We start from the raw sequence: 23677 nt of genomic DNA, 5'->3' as shown, positions 1-23677 counted from the left end.
CAGCCAACAAGTGCTCAGCATATGTGGGAACTCCTTCAAGACTGTTGGAAAAGCATTCCAGGTGACTACCTCATGAAGCTGGTTGAGAGAATGCCAAGAGTGTGCAAAGCTGTCATCAAGGCAAATGGTGGCTACTTTGAAGAATCTAAAATCTAAAATATATTTTGATTTGTTTAACACTTTGTTGGTTACTACATGATTCCATGTGTTATTTCATAGTTTTGATGTCTTCACTATTATTCTACAATGTAGAAAATAGTAAAAATAAAGAAAAACCCTTGAATGAGTAGGTGTGTCCAAACTTTTGACTGGTTTTGTAAGTATGTTTTTTTGTGTGCTCTACGGCAATGGTGTGTAGATGGACATTTCTTTTGTGGTGCTGGCAACTGGACCTTGTTTGGAACACCATTATTTTTGTCATACTGAGATTTACTGTCAGGGCCCAGGTCTGACAGAATCTGTGCAGAAGATCTAGGTGCTGCTGTAGGCCCTCCTTGGTTGGGGACAGAAGCACCAGATCATCAGAAAACTGTAGACATTTGACTTCTGATTCTAGTAGGATGAGGCCGGGAGCTGCAGACTTTTAGAGTGACCTCGCCAATTCGTTGATAAATATGTTGAAGAGGGTGGGGCTGAAGCTGCATCCCTGTCTCACCCCACGGCCCTGTGGAAGGAAATGTGTCTGTTTTTGACCATTTTAACTACACACTTTTTGTTTGTGTACATGGATTTTATAATGTCGTATGTCTTTCCCCAACACCGCTTTCCATCAATTTGTATAGCAGACCCTCATGCCAAATTGAGTCAAAATATTTTTCTTTGCTCTCTCTCTCTGTCACTTACAGTGGGGAAAACAAGTATTTAGTCAGCCACCAATTGTGCAAGTTCTCCCACTTAAAAAGATGAGAGAGGCCTGTAATTTTCATCATAGGTACACGTCAACTATGACAGACAAATTTAGATTTTTTTTCTCTCCAGAAAATCACATTGTAGGATTTTTAATGAATTTATTTGCAAATTATGGTGGAAAATAAGTATTTGGTCACCTACAAACAAGCAAGATTTCTGGCTCTCACAGACCTGTAACTTCTTCTTTAAGAGGCTCCTCTGTCCTCCACTCGTTACCTGTATTAATGGCACCTGTTTGAACTTGTTATCAGTATAAAAGACACCTGTCCACAACCTCAAACAGTCACACTCCAAACTCCACTATGGCCAAGACCAAAGAGCTGTCAAAGGACACTAGAAACAGAATTGTAGACCTGCACCAGGCTGGGAAGACTGAATCTGCAATAGGTAAGCAGCTTGGTTTGAAGAAATCAACTGTGGGAGCAATTATTAGGAAATGGAAGACATACAAGACCACTGATAATCTCCCTCGATCTGGGGCTCCATGCAAGATCTCACCCCGTGGGGTCAAAATGATCACAAGAACGGTGAGCAAAAATCCCAGAACCACACGGGGGACCTAGTGAATGACCTGCAGAGAGCTGGGACCAAAGTAACAAAGCCTACCATCAGTAACACACTACGCCGCCAGGGACTCAAATCCTGCAGTGCCAGACGTGTCCCCCTGCTTAAGCCGGTACATGTCCAGGCCTGTCTGAAGTTTGCTAGAGTGCATTTGGATGATCCAGAAGAGGATTGGGAGAATGTCATATGGTCAGATGAAACCAAAATATAACTTTTTGGTCAAAACTCAACTCGTCGTGTTTGGAGGACAAAGAATGCTGAGTTGCATCCAAAGAACACCATACCTACTGTGAAGCATGGGGGTGGAAACATCATGCTTAGGGGCTGTTTTTCTGCAAAGGGACCAGGACGACTGATCCGTGTAAAGGAAAGAATGAATGGGGCCATGTATCGTGAGATTTTGAGTGAAAACCTCCTTCCATCAGCAAGGGCATTGAAGATGAAACGTGGCTGGGTCTTTCAGCATGACAATGATCCCAAACACACCGCCCGGGCAATGAAGGAGTAAGAAGCATTTCAAGGTCCTGGAGTGGCCTAGCCAGTCTCCAGATCTCAACCCCATAGAAAATCTTTGGAGGGAGTTGAAAGTCTGTGTTGCCCAGCGACAGCCCCAAAACATCACTGCTTTAGAGGAGATCTGCATGGAGGAATGGGCCAAAATACCAGCAACAGTGTGTGAAAAACTTGTGAAGACTTACAGAAAACGTTTGACCTGTGTCATTGCCAACAAAGGGTATATAACAAAGTATTGAGAAACTTTTGTTATTGACCAAATACTTATTTTCCACCATAATTTGCAAATACATTTATAAAAAAATCCTACAATGTGATTTTCTGGAGAAAAAAAATCTAATTTTGTCTGTCATAGTTGACGTGTACCTATGATGAAAATTACAGGCCTCTCTCATCTTTTTAAGTGGGAGAACTTGCACAATTGGTGGCTGACTAAATACTTTTTTTCCCCACTGTATCTGTTTTCAAAAGGGTGACACACTGATCATTACTGCACTATAAAATAGAAAACTGTATTGCTAGAAATGGGTAAACTAATGAGAATGGAGGTTGAGTTAATATTTCTTATAGCCTGTCAGTATCAGACAGACGAGTGAACTCTCTTGTGTGGAAAAGTGCTTTACTTTATAACCGGGCTATCTCTGTGGTGGATGATCGGAGCAATGGGAAGACTCCCGACTTCAGCTCTGCCATCCCATTCAAAAGAAAGTTGTCTGTGTGCTAGAAAATGTAGCTAATTTTGGATATTCAATGGCCCCTCCTCATTGTCTGACAACAGTTGTGCCCCATCACCCCCACCCACCCAGTCACACACAACACCCATCACCCATTCACAAGAAATGTCTCACCAGGACATCCCATACCATTTCAACACCAGTTGACCACCAACCCAGACAGACACACTCTCACCCCTCCCACCTCAGCTCTGTGGGGAAATCCCATGGCTCTGGCCCCTGCATCCGGACAGTTCCTGTTTACAAACCTGCCAGAGACCTTGAGGCCCTGTCACACTGAGGCTAAGCCACTGACCACAAGAGCATGACCAGAGTGCAACACGGTGGGCTGCACCCTCTCTCTCTCTGATTATGTTCCTCTTTCAAAATCTCAAATTGTAAAGTATGCAAAGGTGACTGACAACACCATAAAAATATAAAGAAAATAGTAATATCGGTAATGAAAATTGCAATATCTGTCCTTGTTCATGATCTGGGTCCTGTGGTTATCTGGGACAGTTCAATGTGGGGGTGTAACTGATTTGTTCTAATCACAGAACATTGTATTTGTTCTGGGATACTTTGTTTCCCCCTGCAATGTGCTGTGATGGGGGAGTTTTTTTTCTTCCTGTTTTCCTATACATTGTTACAGCCTCTATGTGTCTGCCTGCGTCTACTCTCAGACAGCCAAACAGAAACTCAAGGAAGTAGTATAACAACTTGAGAGACATTTGTTGATCTACTCACAGGAGCTGTGAAGAAGATGTGTTTTGAATTGAAAGTTAGGGGTGGTGAATTGAAAGTTAGGGGTGGTGATTTTTATGATTTGAATTTAATTGAACCAAATATTGAACTGGCCAATTTGAACGGCATTGGAACATTGGAATAACACTTCTTATTGCACTGTGGCTTACACACATACACGCAGGCAGGCAAGCACACACACACACGATTATTAATAACATAACATATGTCAATGTAGAATATTTGTAAGCCCTCACTCACATGTAGACTCTCGCTGGATTCAGAGCCCCCTGAGCAACATCAGTGAGGCTGATGTTACTGACGACTAATTCTCTGCTGTGTTTTCCTCTCATTATGCATTTCATTGATGTATAGAGGAAGACTCGAAATGAATGAAGGACTTACTGTTCAGACAAAATTCCCCCACTGTGCTCTACCACACTGACTGCAATTATCTACCATGCTACAATTATGCTCTAATTATTTGTGAGGGAGGCCTTTACTTTTCCACCGTTTTCTTCACAAAGCTGTCATCCATAAACTGCAAACGATTCACAAAAGTGTCTCTCTTGCCTCATTATATGCACTAACACAGTCAGTGACAATTTGTGTCTCCACAAAACCAGTGAACACAAAACAAATCACTGGGGGACACACAACGGTTGTGAAACAATTTGACCCAGACAAAAATTGTGCTTAACTATGTAAGATTCCTAATATATAATATTGAGAAGTGGCTACTGCTGCATTCCTTCAGCTGACTATTGGAACACAACAATTCTAACTTTCTATTCAATTTGACAAAAATGTGTCTAAACAATATTTAAATATTCAGAACTATTAATTTACAAGGTTTGCATTTCAAAACTGTAACCTGTTTTTACTTTTTACATTATTGCCAGTCAAGTGTAAAAGAAAACACATTTACCATCCAGGTACGATGAGCAATATTAACTACTGTATGCCTGGGAACATAGAATCAAGCCGTCAGTGAACTTTATTATGATTATTTTTTACTAGAGCGCTAAACACAGCTTTCCTTCCCCCAAAGACAATTTAGTCCACCTGAGCATCTAGGCCTACAGTAAAATACCACTCTAATACACAAAATTCTGTTGCATGTCTCTATTGTCCGTAATGGTGTAAAATAGAAGGGAACTGCTGTATAAAAATAGAAACGCATGCTTACATACTGTACATACAGCGTGTGTTAAACATTTAAATGCTAGCCTCTTTGATAAAAATCAGATGAAGAGACTGCTGGTTAAGGAAGGAACCATCCGGTTTAGAAAGACAGTGTGCACAGCCCCAGCCCGTAAAAGATGCCCCACAACTGTAAGTACCTTGTGCTTGCCAAACCAAGCCTCAAACACACTTGCCTTGTCATTACGGCTCTAGTACAGAGCCAAGAAACCACCTCTGGTTCAGTGCCTATTATACAGTCACAGAAATCAGGGGAATCTCTGTCACTAATCCTAATGACATTATTTAGGCTATAAAACACATTGCTGTTTCTCCAGTGAGTTGTTTCTGACTCTGGGTTGGTACACACCTTTGTTTTTCACACTGCTAGTGGGGCAGTAGGTGAAAACTGGATACAGTATGCTACACATAAAATATGTATAACAATGTTTACAGTATACATACAGCAGCTATGTACTGTGTACATAACAATGATAAAGTAGGCTGCGTCACAAATGGGCATCGTCATATCATTGCACAGGCACGCAGTATGTGGACAAATGCATTTTGATCTAATAATTTCATCATTCACGCACGCCCGTCATCATATCAAATTGGGCTTGTAATTAAAAGCGCATCAATTGTGATTTCATCTCTGATCATTTGGACCCAATCTCCAGCAAACTGGCAGGGAGTTGGAGCTCCATAAGTCCTCACATAGTGACTCCAGTCAGCGGATGGATGCCGCAGTATGCTTGAAGCATGTGGCTGGAAGGACACTAGATCTTGGATTGGCTGTCGTGGTTCTGGCAAATGTAGCACAGACACATATGGCGCAGCCACAACTAAACACACAAACCCAGACACACAGACACACACACAGAATACACACACACACAAAGACAAATACATAAAGGGGGAAAAAGGATGGCTAGCAAAAAAGCAGTTACCAACGGACCACATCGCATCCACACAAGATGTTGTATTTCCAAGGAGGATCAGCTCAGCTACTGCTGGTGCCTGTGTGAGGTGAAGGTACAGAAAGGCTGGACTGTAAATGCGCTTGGTCTCCCATGTTTCTGTTGCAAAGCTCCAAGTGGTCTGTCGCTGGCATCACTGAACAGATGCAACACTGTCAGTTCCACTCTGAACGAACCCTGTATGGCTTAATGAAAACAACAGCTGCCTCGCAGGCCAGGGGGACTGAGAGAGGGGCAGATATGGTACTAGTAGCAGAGGGGACAGAAGGAGCACAGCTGTCTGTCCCAAAATATGCTAAGGCGGGCACCTGCGGGTATGTCAGCAACTGTGGCCAGGCCTTGTCAGAGTCGTCAGCCTGGCGAAACAATACTGCCCTACGAAACAAAAAGGCAGTAACTGCTCATAGCGTCGAACTGATAAAAATGGCTTTTATTTACCTTGGCTTCACAGTAACCTTATGCAGTTACCGCTAAAATGACCCCCATTTTCTCCAAAACACTATACAATAGAGGCAGGATACTTGTCCAGATGATTAAGCATGTATTTAATGTAGCAAAAATTACATTAACTCATTTTCGACCAAATGAGCAGTTACTGCCTTTTTGCTTGGTAGGGCAGAATAGGACGCATTGAAGGGAGCAGACTGGCACACTTCTCTCTTTGTGCTGGTCACCCACAGGATTTTGAAGAAGCGTCTTCTTAACTGACCATACTGCATGATATTGGAACAACAATGACAACATGATATGGTATCTGAGTGTCTGGACAGACCAAAGATACACTATGGAGGTTTAGTTGCTAATTGTTTACGTTCAATGTTGGCTTGAATCTTGGCTGTGAGGTTCATGATATAATATTAATCAATTTCTTATCTCATGAAACCACACACATCCTTAGTTTTAATCAAATAATATTTTTGCTCAAGGGTGTGGGGACATGTGCCACTTTCTGGCCAGTGAGGTCATTTTAGGACAAGATTTCTATCCAAAGGTTTCTTATGGCCTCTTTAACTGATCCTGTTGCGTGATATTGGAGAAAAATGATTACATTATCTGGTGCCCTGAGTTTCCAGACAGAGCTTTAAAGGCATTATCTTCAGTTATCTTCAGTGATGTACCTCTCTTAGGAAGGAAACACATGACATTTACATACCCTAGCATGTTCCTCCTGATACAGAGTGATGCAGTGTTAATGCAACGTTAGTGCAAAGTTGTCCTATAAATGAATTGGCCTTAGAATTGGAATATAAATAATATAATAATAATAATATGCCATTTAGCAGACGCTTTTATCCAAAGCGACTTACAGTCATGCGTGCATACATTTTTGTGTATGGGTGGTCCCGGGGGATCGAACCCACTACCCTGGCGTTACAAGCGCCATGCTCTACCAGCTGAGCTACAGAGGACCATGTATGATAAAATGCCTAAAGGCTCCAGTGGTAAAAAAGTGAACCCCATTGACATGTTAAACAAAGCAATCCAAGGAACTTTCATTTACATAACTATTTTAAAGACAGAGAAAATGACCTGAACAAAAACACCAAAAAATTGATAACAACGGTGTTATTCTACATCCAATGTTGCCGCTTAAGAAGGGGGAGGCAGCTAGAGCAATTCCCTTGAAAATAGACAGGTTCCACTGTGTCAGCCCCTATGTTGTCCACACATGCTCCAACACTTCAGACTTTCCAGCCACAGTTAACAGATATGGCTCACTGCTGCCTCAACCTCACAATGTCCCACTCATCATCAAAGCGGAAGGCAAGGCAAGAACAGCACATAGGTACCAGCATATTTACACAATTTTCCACAAACCTCCCCAGCAAAGACTCAGAACATTTCAGAGGTGTGGAGATAACACATTATAAACTGAACTGCTCAGAAACCAGGGGAAATGCGCTAAGACAGCATTCGTAGCATACTGTGTTACTTGAACTGCAATGTTCAGAGATCTCAAAAATAGTGTTTGCCTGCACTAAACCAAATCGAATGAGCCAGAAATATCCCTGGAAGCTGCAGTGCATTACAATTTTGGATTATGCTGTGAGCGTAGCTAATTGGTGAAAGCTGCATTTACTACTACACAGGAAATGTGTGGTGAACATCCCTGGAAAAGAGTCAGGTGCCGAATAATTAGATATTATAAACCTACTCTTTTCCAGCTTTTCCTTAGAGTAAATATAATCATCAAAACATGATAAGATATATAGTACACAGTTATACAGAATTTAGATATAGAGTAAATGTATTGTTATAAAGACACTGTATAGGCTATGTCTTACTAAATATATTTTTGGTCATCATCAGCTTAAACCAAGTAGAAGACTTGGAAGAGAATCTGAAAGCCTGCATCAGACCGAGCCATGGAACTTGAATTCAGCTCAGTATAAATGAAGTCCCCAGAGAGTATTGGGAACTCAGAGCCTGATAATGAGATAGTAGCTCAATGACAGAGGAATTCAGATGGGAAGAATACTGTCCAGTGCCAGACTAGCTGTCGCCATTGGCGTCGGCTAATGAGGATCCTAATAAATCAAATCAAAACTGTACCAGGGCTCAACTCTGTCCCAATTAATTAACACTGTTTTAGTCAGTCGTACCAGATACTGTGGGAGAAACGACAAACCTCAAGGGCAGCATTTCACAAAATGTAAATGCAAACCAAAGGGGTCATTTGTTTGTAGACTGTGATAATGATATCAGTCAGTGGCAGCAAATAGGGTATCTGGTCATTGTTGGAGTCCAAGCAAGTGCCATAACCATGTTCTTTACTAAATTCCTTAACCATTTGAATTGATTGTCTTGTCTTGAGCCAAGTTTGGTTGATAGTAAATTATGCACTAAACATACAACACAGTAATACAGGGTTTCATACCCTCTATTCTTGTGTTGTATGTTTACTGCATAATTTACTATCAACCAAATCAAAAGGAACTGATGCCGAACAGACAGTGAAGTGAAATAAGAGAGGTGTTTTCCCCCTAAAGGCAGAGTTGTACATCTGACACAACAATTACACCAGTATACTGAGTGCATGGCACAACCAACCGAGTAGCCTCAAGTGCAAGGTCAAATCAAATTTACATTCATTAGGGGTTCAAGCAGCGTATTTGTAGGCGTTCATAATTCCGGTTCTCCATGGATTTACAATGGTGCCGGAGGGGATGGCTGCCGTTTTACGGGCTCCTAACCAACTGTGCTATTTTGTGTGTTTTTTCGCATTATTTGTAACTTATTTTGTACATAACGTTGCTGCTACCGTCTCTTATGCATGAAAATAGCTTCTGGATATCAAAACAGCGATTACTCACCTCGAACTGGACGAAGATTTTTTCTTTAACGAGTCCGATGCGAAGGATATACTGCTTCTCCGAGACCAGGCCCAACAAATCCTCGACATTCGAGTGAAGAAAAGACGGAATACAGGGGGCGGAGATCGGGGTGCCTTGTGAGAATTAGTCGGCGAGTGGGTAACCCTTCTCTACCATCCATTCTATTGGCCAACGTGCAATCACTGGAAAATAAACTGGATAATCTCCGTTCGAGACTATCCTACCAACGGGACATAAAAAACTGTAATATCTTATGTTTCACCGAGTCGCGGCTGAACGACGACACGGATAATATACATTTGGCTGGGTTTTCCGTGCATCGGCAGGACAGAACAGCTACGTCTGGAAAGACGAGGGGTGGGGGTATGTCTATTTGTCAATAACAGCTGCAGATAGTTTTCATCTATATTTTTTGTAGCGTCTATTTACCACCACAAACTGATGCTGGGACTATGATCACACTCAACGAGCTGTATAAGCCCATAAGCAAACAAGAAAATGCTCATCCAGAAGCGGCGCTCCTAGTGGCCGGGGACTATAACGCAGGCAAACTTAAATCCGTTTTACCTCATTTCTACCAGCATGTCACGAGGGAAAGAAACTCTAGGCCACCTTTACTCCACACACAGAGACGCATACAAAGCTCTCCCTCGCCCTCCATTTGGCAAATCTGACCATAATTATATCCTCCTTATTCCTAAAGCAGGAAGTACCAGTGACTCGCTCAATACAGAAGTGGTCAGATGACGCGGATGCTACGCTACAGGACTGTTTTGCTAGCACAGTCAGGAATATGTTCCGGGATTCATCCAATGGCATTGAGGAGTATACCACCTCAGTCACCAGCTTCATCAATAAGTGCATCGACGTTGTCATCCCCACAGTGACCGTACGTACATATCCCAACCAGAAGCCATGGATCACAGGCAACATCCTCTCCATAGCCGATGTGAGCAAGACCTTTAAACAATCAACATTCACAAGGCTGCGGGGCCAGACGGATTAATAGGACGTGTACTCAGAGCATGCACGGACCAACTGGCAAGTGTCTTCACTGACATTTTCATCCTCTCCTTGACCGAGTCTGTAATACCTACATGTTTCAAGCAGACCACCATAGTCCCTGTGCCCAAGAAAGCGAAGGTAACCTGCCTAAATGACTACCGCCCCGTAGCACTCACGTCGGTAGCCATGAATTGCTTTGAAAGGCTGGTCACGGCTCACATCAACACCATCATCCCAGAAACCCTAGACCCACTCCAATTCGCATACCGCCCCAACAGATCCACAGATGACACAATCTCAATCGCACTCCACACTGCCCTTTCCCACCTGGACCAAAGGAACACCTATGTGATAATGCTGTTCATTGACTACAGCTCAGCGTTCAACACCATAGTGCCCACAAAGCTCATTACTAAGCTAAGGACCCTGGGACTAAACACCTCACTCTGCAACTGGATCCTGGACTTCCTGACGGGCCGCCCCCAGGTGGTAAGAACAGGCAACAACACGTCTGCCACGCTGATCCTCAACACGGGGGCCCCTCAGGGGTGTGTGCTTAGTCCCCTCCTGTACTCCCTGTTCACCCATGACTGCGTGGCCAAGCACGACTCCAACACCATCATTACGTTTGCCGACGACACAGCAGTGGTAGGCCTGATCACCGACAACGATGAGACAGCCTATAGGGAGGAGGTCAGAGACCTGGCATTGTGGTGCCAGGACAACAACCTCTCCCTCAACGTGAGCAAGACAAAGGAGCTGATCATGGACTACAGGAAAAGGAGGGCCGAACACGCCCCCATTCACATCAACTGGGCTCTAGTGGAGTGGGTAGAGAGTTTCAAGTTCCTTGGTGTCCACATCACCAACAAACTATTATGGTCCAAACACACCAAGACAGTCATGAAGAGGGCACGACAACACCTTTTCCCCTCAGGAGACTGAAAAGATTTGGCATGGGTCCCTAGATCCTCAAAAAGTTCTAAAGCTGCACCATCGAGAGCATCCTGACCGGTTGCATCACCGCATAGTATGGCAACTGCTCGGCATCTGACCGTAAGGCGCTACAGAGGGTAATGCGTATGGCCCAGTACATCACTGGGGCCAAGCTTCCTGCCATCCAGGACCTATATACTAGGCGGTGTCAGAGGAAGGCACAAAAAATTGTCAAAGACTCCAGTCATCCAAGTCATAGACTGTTCTCTCTGCTACCGCACGGCAAGCGGTACCAGAGTGCCAAGTCTAGGTCCAAAAGGCTCCTTAACAGCTTCTACCCCCAAGCCATAAGACTGCTGAACAATTAATCAAATGGCCACCCGGACTATTTACATTGAAATTTTGATTTGATTTGATTTGGTAAAAGATGCAAATTCCCGTGAGATAGTAGGTCTAGGAGGGTGCAACTTGGCATGATGGTAAAGGCCCATGGGCCACACTCTCTCATGCAATTACATGCCAATTGGCCAGATGTTGGCGATATAACAAGCAATTGAAAGGTTATGCAAACTTTGAAAGGTCGGTATATAGGTCCCGCTCCTCACAAGGAACAAATTAGCCTCAAGGATCCATAAGGTCCGCAATGATGGATTTTCTGCCATTTTGAATTTTTTGTTAAAACGCTACTCCTCTGGCACCGAATGACCGATTTGCGCAAAACATAATATATAGCATGTATGGACCAAGGTCTCAACCCATTATTTTCTAGGCTAGCATCTCAAACAACATGGCCACTACTGACCAATAAACATGAATGTGGGCGTGGTCTGGCACATAAATGCATATAAATCACACACAGATATTCATATTGTAACAAAACTTGATACACTTCATGTCCCAAACACTGTCAATACTCAACGTATGCAAGCACATTCAGGTCAACCACACGGTGGCGCTATAACGGGTACATGTTTACATCTCTTGATCTGTTTGACTGTGATCATATTTGGCACACATGCTCGGGGATATGAGTCCAGCTAACCTGTATAGTATGGTTCAGTTTGGCTACATGGTGGCACCGTTTGGCAGGAAAAACCATTAATGCAAGCTCATTGGCTCATAGCGGACTTATTGTTTGAGCTAGAGTCCTGGAATATATTGTGTTTAAAGACGTGTACATAGATGCTACATACCAAATTTGGTGCCAATCAGTCTAGCAGTTGTGGAGAAGAAGACGTTTAAAGTAGTCAACATCATTAAAATTGGTCCAAAATACATCCGAAGCATATTGTATGATCTCTTCGATGTTGAGTTCTGATATTTGGCAAGCGTGGTAAGGAGTACAGAAGTTCTGATGGGGGCGCTATGGGGCCAAAGCGTGAGCCCTGGCATGGCTGCTTGCAGTTATATTTATCTTTGTTTTGGGAGTGCACAGCACGCACCGCTTGTTACGACTGGAATCAAAACCCTGTTGAAGGGTTGTATGTTTGGCAAAATGACTATGTGCAGAAAGCAAGTCTGAGTTTTTCACCTTGTGACTGTGGGTTTCAACATCCCAGATGTTATTCGGTTCATTGTTGCCTTTTGCTCTTTCACTCCTCAATGATATCTCTCACACACTGTAGCTACTGTGGTTCATCCCACCAGAGATTATCTAGTAAATGTCAGTTGATGCTGACCCAGCTTTGTTCCCCTTCTGCATTGCCATTCTCCTAAGCATCTAAGAATCAGACTGCTTGACTATTTCAGTCCATTCACAGCATCCAGTGAATCCAACACGCTCTCAGGCAACCCCTTCTCCCCCTCCCTGGACCAAAACACTAGTCAGTGACAGAGGTGGCAGATATGACGATCTCCTAGGGCATGTCCCTTTAAGTCGGTCAGGAAATGTAGTGGGTCAATACTTGAGTGAGGGAGATAGAGAGAGACGGAGAGGAAGAGGCTATTAATAACTTGCTCTGTCATGGCCAAGCAGTCACGGGCTGTCTAATGTAAAAGAGCTTGTGGCTTCTCTCACAGCTTCTAGGCATTCTCTCTCTCTCTTTCTTTCTCTCTCTGCTGACAAAGGGAGCCTCGAGGCATTCCTACTGCTGTGTGTGTGTGTGCGCGCGAATGCGTAATGTCTGTGACCATTCAGCATGCAAGTCACGTCAGACTCCCTAAGACATCTGACCTCAATGTATAGGAAGTAATACAGACTTGAGACTGGGACTTAAAAATATGAGAAGTAAAACAATACTATTGTGAATAACTATGATCATAACCACTGGGACGCACGTTTCATATTTTACTGAGCAATGATGTGGGTTGTGATCCTGATCACATAGAAATTATACAATTGATATACGTTTGAAAAGTTAACAATGTATTTACTCTCTATAATGGTGACATTAGGACCACTGTAAATGCTTCCTTACATGGTGAGTCTGTCTGTGAGTCTCTCCTAGTGAGTACCCAGCTGACATAACAGTTGTACACTGTGCTGCAGTAATTTGGTCACATCAAGAACAGTCAATCCATTCAGTTCAAAACATAAGATTGAGCGTGATCCATGACACACACACACAGTCTCTCTCGCTCTCAAGGTCATGAAATTTCCCTTTCTTCCAGACTTAAAAATGTTTTCTGTTGGCTATCATATCTGTGTAAGTGAAGAGTATCTCATCTCATCAATACCATCAGCATTTATTAGAATTCCATCTTATATACAGTCTCTACCAACTACCATCAATGCCTATTGTGCACCAAACTCCAACCCAGACCAAGAGCAACATTCATGATTACAGTAGCCTATGAAGTGACCTCTTAAAACAGCTTGGTTTCATAGACTAGACGTAATATTGTAAACAAAAATCCGGGACACTCAAATTAGTATGATATGTTAAGTTTGGTATGGTATGTATTAATTTGTGGATCCTTTTAGTATGATATTTTACGAATTACAATTTGTATGAAATGTTACAAATAACAATTTGTACAATATATTCCGAATTTGATTTACGTATGATACGTTATGAATTCCAATTTGTTGTGGCTAACGTTAGCTAGGTGGCTAACGTTAGCTAAGCTAGGGGTTAGGCGTTAAGGTTAAGGTTAGGAGTTAAGTTAAAGGGTTAAGGTTAGGGGAAGGGTTAGTTAACATGCTAAGTAGTTGCAAAGTAGCTAAAAAGTAGTAATTAGCTCCTAATTAGAAACCTTTGGGTTGCTTGTTTTAATGGTGTTGGTTGTTTGTCTTGATTGTCTAGTGTTGATTTTTGTTTTTAATCAACCGTTAGTGGTCAAATGTAATGATTTATGGGCTGCTTGTAAAACCCATACAGCGCTGTGAACCGCAGAGCCAGAGATCTGACGTCTTGTAAAGCATGTTACTGTACAGCCACTAACTTCCAATTTATCATACAGTTCCTTCAGAAAGTATTCCTACCCCTTGACTTATTCCACATTTTGCCGTGTTAGAACCTCAATTAAAAAATGATTAAATATATTTTTTCCTCACCCATCTACACACAATACCCCATAATGACAAAGTGAAAACATGTTATTAGAAATGTTTGCAAATGTATTGAAAATTGAAATATATAAATATCTAATTTACATAAGTATTCACACCCCTGAGTCAACACGTTAGAATCACCTTTTGGCAGCGATTATAGCTGTGTCTTTCTGGGTAAGTCTCTAAGAGCTTTACACACCTGGATTTAACAATATTTGCACATTATTATTTTTTAAATTCTTCAAGCTCTGTCAAGTTGGTTGTTGATCATTGCTAGACAGCCATTTTCAAGTCTTGCCATAGATTCTCAAGCTGATTTAAGTCAAAACTGTAACTAGGCCACTCAGGAACATTCAATGTCGTCTTGGTAAGCAACTCCAGTATATATTTGGCCTTGTATTTTAGGTTATTGTCCTGCTGAAAGGTGAATTTGTCTCCCAGTGTCTGTTGGAAAGCAGACTGAACCAGGTTTTTCTTTAGGATTTTACCTGTGCTTAGCTCTATTCCATTTTTTTTATCCTTAAAAATTCCCTAGTCCTTGCCAATGACAAGCATACCAATAACATGATTCAGCCACCACCATGCTTGAAAATATGAAGAGTGGTACTCAGTGATGTGTTGTGTTGGATTTTTCCCTAACATAACACTTTGTATTCAGGACATAAATTTAATTTATTTGCCAAATTTTGGCAGTTTTACATTAGTGGGTTATTGCAAACAGGATGCATGTTTTGGAATATTTTATTCTGTACAAGCTTCCTTCTTTTCACTCATTTAGGTTAGTTTTGTGGAGTAACTACAATGTTGTTGATCCATCCTCAGTTTTCTCCTATCACAGCCATTAAACTCTGCTTCTGTTTTAAAGTCACCATTGGCCTCATGGTGAAATCCCTGAGTGGTTTCCTTCCCCTCCGGCAACTGAGTTAGGATGGATGCCTGTATCTTTGTAGTGACTGGGTATATTGATACCAAAGTATAATTATTAACTTCACCATGCGCAAAGGGATTTTTCAATGTCTGCTTTTTTTCTTTCATTTTTTTACCATCTACCAATAGGTGCCCTTCTTTGTGAGGCATTGGAAAACGACCCTGGTCTTTGTGGTTGAATCTGTGTTTGAAGTTCACTGCTCGACTAAGAGACCTTACAGATAATTGTATGTGTGGTGTACAGAGATGAGGTAGTCATTCAAAAATCATGTTAAACAGAGTGAGTCCATGCAACTTATTATGTGACTTGTTAAGTGACACATTTTTCCTCCTGAACTTATTTAGGCTTGCCATAACAAAGGGGTTGAATACTTATTGACTCAAGTCATTTCAGCTTTTCTTTTTTAATTCATTTGTAAAAATGTCTAAAAGCATAATTCCACTGACATTATGGAGTAATGTGTGTAGGCCAGTGATAGAAAATCTAAATGTAATCCATTTTAAATTCAGGCTGTAACAAAAGTCAAGGGGTGTGAATACTTTCTGAAGGCACTGTACTTATTGCAAATTCGTAACATATTGTACGAATTGCAAAGCGTAACATATCATACGAATTGTAATTGGTAACGCTTCATACAAAATGGATCCACAAATTAATACATACCATACCAACGTAACATATCATACTAATTTGAGTGTCCCGGATTTTAGTTTAGTATGATACGTCTTCCCCTACCCGGGTCCAGGTTGCGTGAGAGTTTAATGAGGAAAAGTAGGCAATTGCCAGCCAATTGCGCATGGTGAGAAAGATAATGTGGATCAAAAGATTGCCTCCATAGGTGAAATACGACAGTGCGTCAGAAAACATTGTATTTTTTAACAAAATACAAATTGTAATTTTAACAAATGCTAAAACTATACCCAAAGAGCTAGTGTTCACCTCTACGAGTGACTCGGATAAAGTACACAGTAGCCTACTTACGCCCTGACTTTGGGGAAACCCATCGATAAGAGGACCTCCAAATTCGATCCATATTTCACAGTGCCGGGTACTTTCGGCCGAAGTCTTCGCGGGATGATTTTGCTGTAGAGATCCTCTTTTGCAGCCATGATTCCATTGGTTTTCAGACTAGGTCTACGATACTGTTGCGAGTGGTGGGGAAATATAACTAATAGACTACAACCGATTATTTTTGTGAGCAAGTGCGGTTGCGGGAGCTCCCTCTCCGCCCCCAGAAACTCAAATGATGTCTGCTGCTGCGTTTTGTGTTTAAAACGGAAAGATACGTGCAGAGCGCACGGGATCTATTATTAATTTTCGCCTGTACTCTGTCTGGGACCCAAGGAGTGTCCTAAATTACAGTAGCCATACTATCATAATAATAGGCTATTCAGTATAGCTTTGATGTTTACAATTTGTGTCCTCAAAACGTTAGGTTACGTTTGAGTCCAAAAATAAAAGGGAATTTTAGATAAAGTGAGCAATATGTAATACAGAGTAACGTTAGACCCAGCCTAATATGGTAGATGAAATAAATAAGTGAAATTAGGCTACTAATACACTGCATTTGCCTAATAAATTAATAATCCATATTTATTCAATGTTCATAAAAAGACAATGTGTTACATTTATAAAATGACTCACAAACCATTACAAGGCACATTCATTTCACAACTGCCTCATTATAAACCATTCACACAGGAAATCATTGACTACAAATCTGCCCACATGAACAAAAATATATAATGTTGTGTTATCTTAGCTACAGATATTACATTTGATTGATTATTAAAACGTCCATTATAGATAATCAGCCTTGGCTGTTGGTTCCAATGGTATCAGATGGGTTATATGGCACAATCACACAGAACACACAGCCAGCCTCTTGGAACGCTTTCCTCATCTCCACCTAGTGTCAAAGCAAAGACAGGCACAACATTACTACTGTATGGGTGACACTGTATTTGGATAGTCCTCTACATAGAGCCTACAGATGGACCAATTTATAGATGCTAAAGTAACTATCAACAAACTTTAGCCCTAACCCTAGGAAGCTGTGGTGTTTCAAGTTAAGTCGAGTTATATAACAGAGTTGCAGTTGATAGTTTGAGCATCAATTAACCATCTATACGGGATTATCAAAATAAAGTGACCAAAGTATGAAAAATAATTAAGCTCTTTTACATTGATTCCACCGCGCATACAGTATACAGTGTTGTTTAAGATGTCTTACCAGTCTTCCTTGATCCAGACATAAGCCCACTACAGCCCCACCACTGCCGGGTAGTTTCGCAGCTGAGCCAAACTACATTGGCAAGCAATGCAAGCAAACACACCAAATGATAAACAAAAAGTACAAAGAAACATCATAGGAAAATATAAGATATTCTTGGAAATTGTAACTCTATACTTTACCTGTCTTGCCAGTTGCACCATCTTGATTGCCTGGTCCCAAACAGTCTTCTGTGTACGCAGACCTATAGGACAGAGTTCGTTCCAGTATTAGTGGTTTCCTGTCTGAACAAAAAGTTGCCCTTACATCTTACTATGTAAAATCATGTTGTTCATTGATGACAATTAACTCTTTAGGGCCAAGAGTTTTTCCTGATCAGGTCATGTGGTCAGGAAAATCTTCTGTCTCTATGACAGTTGGCGATCATGTTTTATCTTTCCAAGGTCACAGATATAAAAGCCCACTTCATGGGAGCAAAGAGATTAACTTCCTCAAACCAATGACAGACTCAAAGGATGTCACGCTTGTCTTTACCGTCGCAGCTCAAAGTTCTCATCCATCAACTGGGCCAGCCTGCTCCAGTCCATTCCCTGCAGCGCAACCCTGTGGAGGACAAGAGAACCCAACCTTTTCATTCCCAGGTAATGCTCACTTAAAGATACAAAAGTTTGAGAGTGTATAATTTCAGCCAGTAGTTTTGAGTGGTGCTTACAAGCCAAAAGTGGTCCCTGTTTTTTGTGTACTACATCATCCATTTCGTATGATATGTTACATCCTGCAAATATATATATATATTTTTTAATGTTAAGAATTTGTTGTGCTGAAGATCCTAGATTAGATATTTAAGCCATATCAAAGAGACAGGCAAGAACTCTGTGGGGTAGTATGTAGACAGAGGTTAGAGGGGCAGACCAGCACTGGAGGGCTGCTGGTTCAAATCCCATAACTACCATCCACTGATGTTGTGCCATTGCTATCGCACCAGGGGCACTACTGCCACTGAACCTGTGTGCCTCCAAACATCTCACACAAACCTGGCTTGATCTGTGAACTCAGCAAAATACTTCATGGCCTCAACCACTTCAGCTTCTCCTGAAAAAAAAAGTGGACAGAGAGACTTAATACGGATAGAGAACAAAGGTATTCCTGTTCATTATCATCTGATTCCTCTAGCCTACAGTTTAAAATTGATGAAGTGATAATTCCATCAATGCAGGAAGTAAACAAAGTCGAAATGGAATTGACCTCGACCTTGGTGAACATTGCTGCCTGCCAACCGAGCTTACCGTGTGTGTGTCTTACCGTTGAGCCAGCGCTGTCTGACGTTGCTGTGAATCCGACCAGAGTAACTGGGATCACTCAGATAAACTAACCAGAATGGTGGAAGACTGCTCATGGCCATAGGAGTGTAATCCCCTGTGTACAGTCAACACACAAACATGAACATGTAAAAGGTTAATTGTAAACTCAGAGTTACATAATGTATACATAAATGTTCAGCTCTAGTTATTTGCAAGAGGATGCACAAAGATATCCACAGGTACCTTTAAAAACACACATGCACAAACTCTCATACCCCTAAAGAAATGAATTACCTTTCAAAAATCATTATCATTAATCATTAGGCCACACGTGTCAAACTCATTCCACGTAGGGCCGAGTGTCTGCGGGTGTTCGCTCCACCCTTGTATTTGACTGCTGAATTAAGGTCACCTGGTTGTCTAGGTCTTAATTGAAAGGAAAAAAACAAAAACCTGCAGACACTTGGCCCTCCATGGAATGAGTTTGACACCCCTGCAGGTGTTCACAGTTATCAAGCATAGATTGGTCACTTTTTTTTCTAATTTGGCAGACAGAACTACCAGAGGCCATGAGTAACTTGATCAAAAAGAATTGCAACGATTGGCCTATAGGTGGCACTATTGTAAGCAGTCTCACTTAAACCCTCATATCCATCGCCCTGTTTGACCTAGAGACTTGAAACGTTGTATGTAGGTGTCTTTCCTCATGTTGAACAAATTTGCCTCAAGGACCTATAAGGTCCAGCAGGATAGATTTTCCTCCATCTTGGAAATGTCTGAAGATATTTGGTATGTAGGCCAATGGTACATCTCTTAACTTAACTGAGAAAATATATACGGGATTGGTTAAGAGATGGAGTTATTGATAAATCAGGAAATCATTTTTTACCTGTCCATTTAAATCCTTCATAAATCCACTCCACAATGGCCTATCAACAAGAAACATTTTAGGGTCATCAAAGCCATTACCATGATGAACCATGTTAAGTTTGCATTGATATCCTAAAAAATAAGGAAACAACACTTTCTTGACTTTATAACGCTAATGCTTAAAATCATAATAAAAAAAATATTCTCATGGACTAAAAGTCAGATTTACTCCAAATTCGAGCTTTGGACTCACAATAGTCCATAAAGAGCTTGAGAAATGACGTTGATGCATTCAAAGATGGCAACACTATATGGCAACAGTATATGCATATTAGCACACACGTTAATATGCTACAAAATGCAAGAAATACTTAAAAAATCTTCTTCTCATAAACCATAGGACCAAATGACACCAAATATGGAATGTAGGCCCATAGTACATGTCTTAACTAGTTTGAGAAAAGCTAAGGGATTGGTCAAAAGATGGCTAAGTTATTGACAAATCAAAAATCAGATTTTATGCGTCCACAGTGGCCTATCAACTTGAAACTTGTCATCGCTATCATGGATGTCCCTAAGATTAACCACACTGAATTTGGAATTGATATCTCATTATATCAGTCTTTAATGGTTTTGAGAGAAAAAATGGTTGCATTCAAATATGGCCGCACTGTACCTATTGAGGCGTGTTAGCACATATGCTAATGCTAAAAAAATATTCTCATGAACCATACATTACCAGTCAAAAGTTTGGACACACCTACTCATTCAAGGGTAGAATAATAGTGAAGACATCAAAACTATGAAATAACACATATGGTTTGGGAATTCATCATGTAAACATCATGCATATATGTCTTGCATTAGGGATTTTACACTGACCCCTCCTTATGGCTGATACAGTACAGATCCTGCAAGCTTCCAAATTCAGTCGGGTCATTGAGTGGATGAGGCAGAAGAACCTGAAGAAAACAGAGCAAACATATCAATCATACTATCTTTATGGTTGAATACCTTAAAATTTGATCAGAGATGACACTACGCATTTTGTATTCTCCTGCCGTGTACAGTGCATATGGAAAGTATTCAGACCCCTTGACTTTTTCCACATTTTGTTACGTTACAGCCTTACTCTAAAATTGATTCAATTGTTTTTTACCCTCATCAATCTACACACAATACCCCATAATGACAAAACAAAAACAGGTTTTTAGAATTTTTGGCAAATTCATAAAAAATTAAATATCACATTTACATAAGTATTCAGACCCTTTACTCAGTAATTTGTTGAAGCACCTTTGGCGGCGATTACAGCCTGGAGTCTTCTTGGGTATGACGCTAAAAGCATCTCTCCAGAGATGTTCAATCGGGTTCATGTCCGGGCTCCGGCTGGTCCACTCAAGGACATTCAGAGACTTGTCCCAAAGCCGCGTTGTCTTGGCTGTGTGCTTAGGGTCGTTGTCCTGCTGGAAGGTGAACCTTCACCCCAGTCTGAGGTCCTGAGCGCTCTGGAACAGGTTTTCATCAAGGATCTGTCTGTACTTTGCTCCGTTCATCTTTCCCCTGAATTTGACTAGTCTCCCAGTCCCTGCCGCTGAAAAACATCCCCACAGCATGATGCTGCCACCACCATGCTACACCATAGGGATGGTGCCAGGTTTCCTCCAGACGTGACGCTTGGCCAAAGAGTTGAATCTTGGTTTCATCAGACCAGAGAATCTTGTTTCTCATGGTCTGAGAGTCCTTTAGGTGCCTTTTGGCAAACTCCAAGCGGGTTTTCATGTGCCTTTTACTGAGGAGTGGCTTCCGTCTGGCCACTCTACCATAAAGGCCTGATTGGTGGAGTGCTGCAGAGATGGTTGTCCTTCTGGAAGATTCTCCCATCTCCACAGAGGAACTCTGGAGCTCTGTCAGAGTGACCATCGTGTTCTTGGTCACCTCCCTGACCAAGGCCCTTCTCCCCCGATTGCTCAGTTTGGCCGGGCGGCCAGCTCTAGGAAGAGTCTTGGTGGTTCCAAACGTATTCCATTTAAGAATGATGGAGGCCACGGTGTTCTTGGGGACCTTCAATGCTGCAGAAATGTTTGGTACCCTTCCCCAGATCTGTGCCTCGACACAATCCTGTCTTAGAGCTCTACAGACAATTCCTTCGACCTCATGGCTTGGTTTTTGCTCTGACTGTCAACTGTGGGACCTTATATAGACAGGTGTGTGCCTTTCCAAATCATGTCCAATCAATTGAATTTACCACAGGTGGACTCCAATCAAGTTGTATAAACATCTCAAGGTTGATCAATGGAAACAGGACGCACCTGAGCTCAATTTCGAGTTTCATTGCAAAGGGTCTGAATACTTACGTAAACTAGGTATTTCTGTTTTATATTTTTAATAAATTAGCAGAAATGTCTAAAAACCTGTTTTCGCTTTGTCATTATGGGGTATTGTGTGTAGATTTATGAGGATTTCTTTTTTTATCCACTTTAGAATTAGGCTGTAATGTAACGAAATGTGGAAAAGGGAAGGGGTCTGAATACTTTCCGAATGCACTGTATTAACTGGAGTCAAGTCTGACTGTTACCAGGGTCTGGCTCTCCATCAGTGTGACCTCAGCCCAGAAGTTGGAGATGGTCATGGCAATGGTTTTCCCATTGAAGCCATCAGAAGGATTCCCCATCAGTCCAACTCTATGAGGAAGTGAAACATGATGTTAGATCACATTCCCTGAAAGGACATATTCACTGAAGGAGTCCAAAAGGTGAGAGAACAACCCATCAATACTATTTTTCAGAAAGTCTTTGTAGTGGTGCAATCTACCTTGCGTATGAGCGGCATGTTATAGGTTTGGCAGGGCATTCCTGTTGCTGGGCAGAATAGTGGGCAAGCCACTTGGTGTAGTCTGACAGCCCCTGTGATATCCAGAAGAGAAATAAATCTCGTCAACATACATCATCATCATATCACTCTTTCCAATAGAGCTAACCATCTAGTCATACCACCTTCCTTCCACTATATTGTGATGCTTAAATGATTGTCAATCTATTCACATGCTCTCCAGTAGACAGTTACATATCTCATGCCATAACATGACACCATATTCTGTTAACTCCACAGTAGTCTGTATGGTTGAGGAAAAAAGCAACCAACCACTTGTCCAATGAGCTGGAACCCTGAGGGCAGTTTAATGCCAACACAGGTAACTTCTCCTCATTGATAATCCACTCCTGGGTGAAAAGACAAACAGGGAGTCTCGTGATGCGAGTGTTAGTTGCTAACCGATTTGATAGACAGTACGTTTTACATTTTAGTCATTTAGCAGACGCTCTTATCCAGAGCGACTTACAGTAATATCCAGGGTTGGGGTCAATCCAGTTTTCAATTCAGAAAGTGAATTGAAATTAAAATCATGACTAGAAAATCCTCATATAAAACAACAGGCAATTATCAATGAATTCATTGAATTTAATTTCACTTCCGGAAGTCACTGAATTGAAAACTGAACCCAAATCCAAACATTCCCATGTTCCCAGTCCTTACTGACCCAGAACCTGCCGAAGGTCCTGTCTTGGGCTTGTTGCTGCAGGCTGAGGAAATCTGAGATGTAAGGCAGTGTGGCTTTGCGAAGGCAGTAGAACACCACACTGGCTAGATGCAATGCTGTCACTCCCTCCTGTAGCTTCTCAAGGAAGCGATTTATCCTAAAATACCTAGGCTTTTAGGCTTTTCTGTTGGTGGCAAATTACCCATATCAAATGGGAGTTCTGTTATCAACAATATACTGGTATCAAGATAAATTCTGCCACAGATTATTTTTCCTGTTGCCTACCTGTGGGTCTCAGGGCATACCTCCACTATACCCCTGGAGCTGCTCTTCTCTCCCTCCTCTAGCTCACAGTATATGGCCATATTTATGTTTTTCTGTGAATTGACCTGCTTGTGCTGTGAAATGAACCAACCACGTTTGCTCACATTAA

At 41.7% G+C, this 23677-nt stretch overlaps 1 protein-coding gene and 1 pseudogene across 1 annotated transcript in view; both read right to left on the bottom strand.

Annotated features, from left to right (window-relative positions):
* LOC121565017 (ubiquitin-associated and SH3 domain-containing protein B-like) overlaps positions 1-16555 on the bottom strand; it is a 52597-nt gene extending 36042 nt beyond the window's left edge. Inside the window, exon 1 of the mRNA XM_041875964.1 lies at positions 16284-16555. Within this exon, the coding sequence (XP_041731898.1) occupies positions 16284-16411 (128 nt within the window). The 5' untranslated portion in view covers positions 16412-16555. The remainder of the gene's footprint in view (positions 1-16283) is intronic.
* A 322-nt stretch (positions 16556-16877) lies between these two features.
* On the bottom strand, positions 16878-23609 carry LOC121557285 (annotated as a pseudogene).
* Between the last annotated feature and the right edge of the window lie 68 nt (positions 23610-23677).

Source organism: Coregonus clupeaformis, chromosome 5 (assembly GCF_020615455.1).
Source record: "Coregonus clupeaformis isolate EN_2021a chromosome 5, ASM2061545v1, whole genome shotgun sequence".
NCBI classification, from domain to species: domain Eukaryota; kingdom Metazoa; phylum Chordata; class Actinopteri; order Salmoniformes; family Salmonidae; genus Coregonus; species Coregonus clupeaformis.
This window is presented reverse-complemented; position numbering and strand designations above follow the sequence as displayed.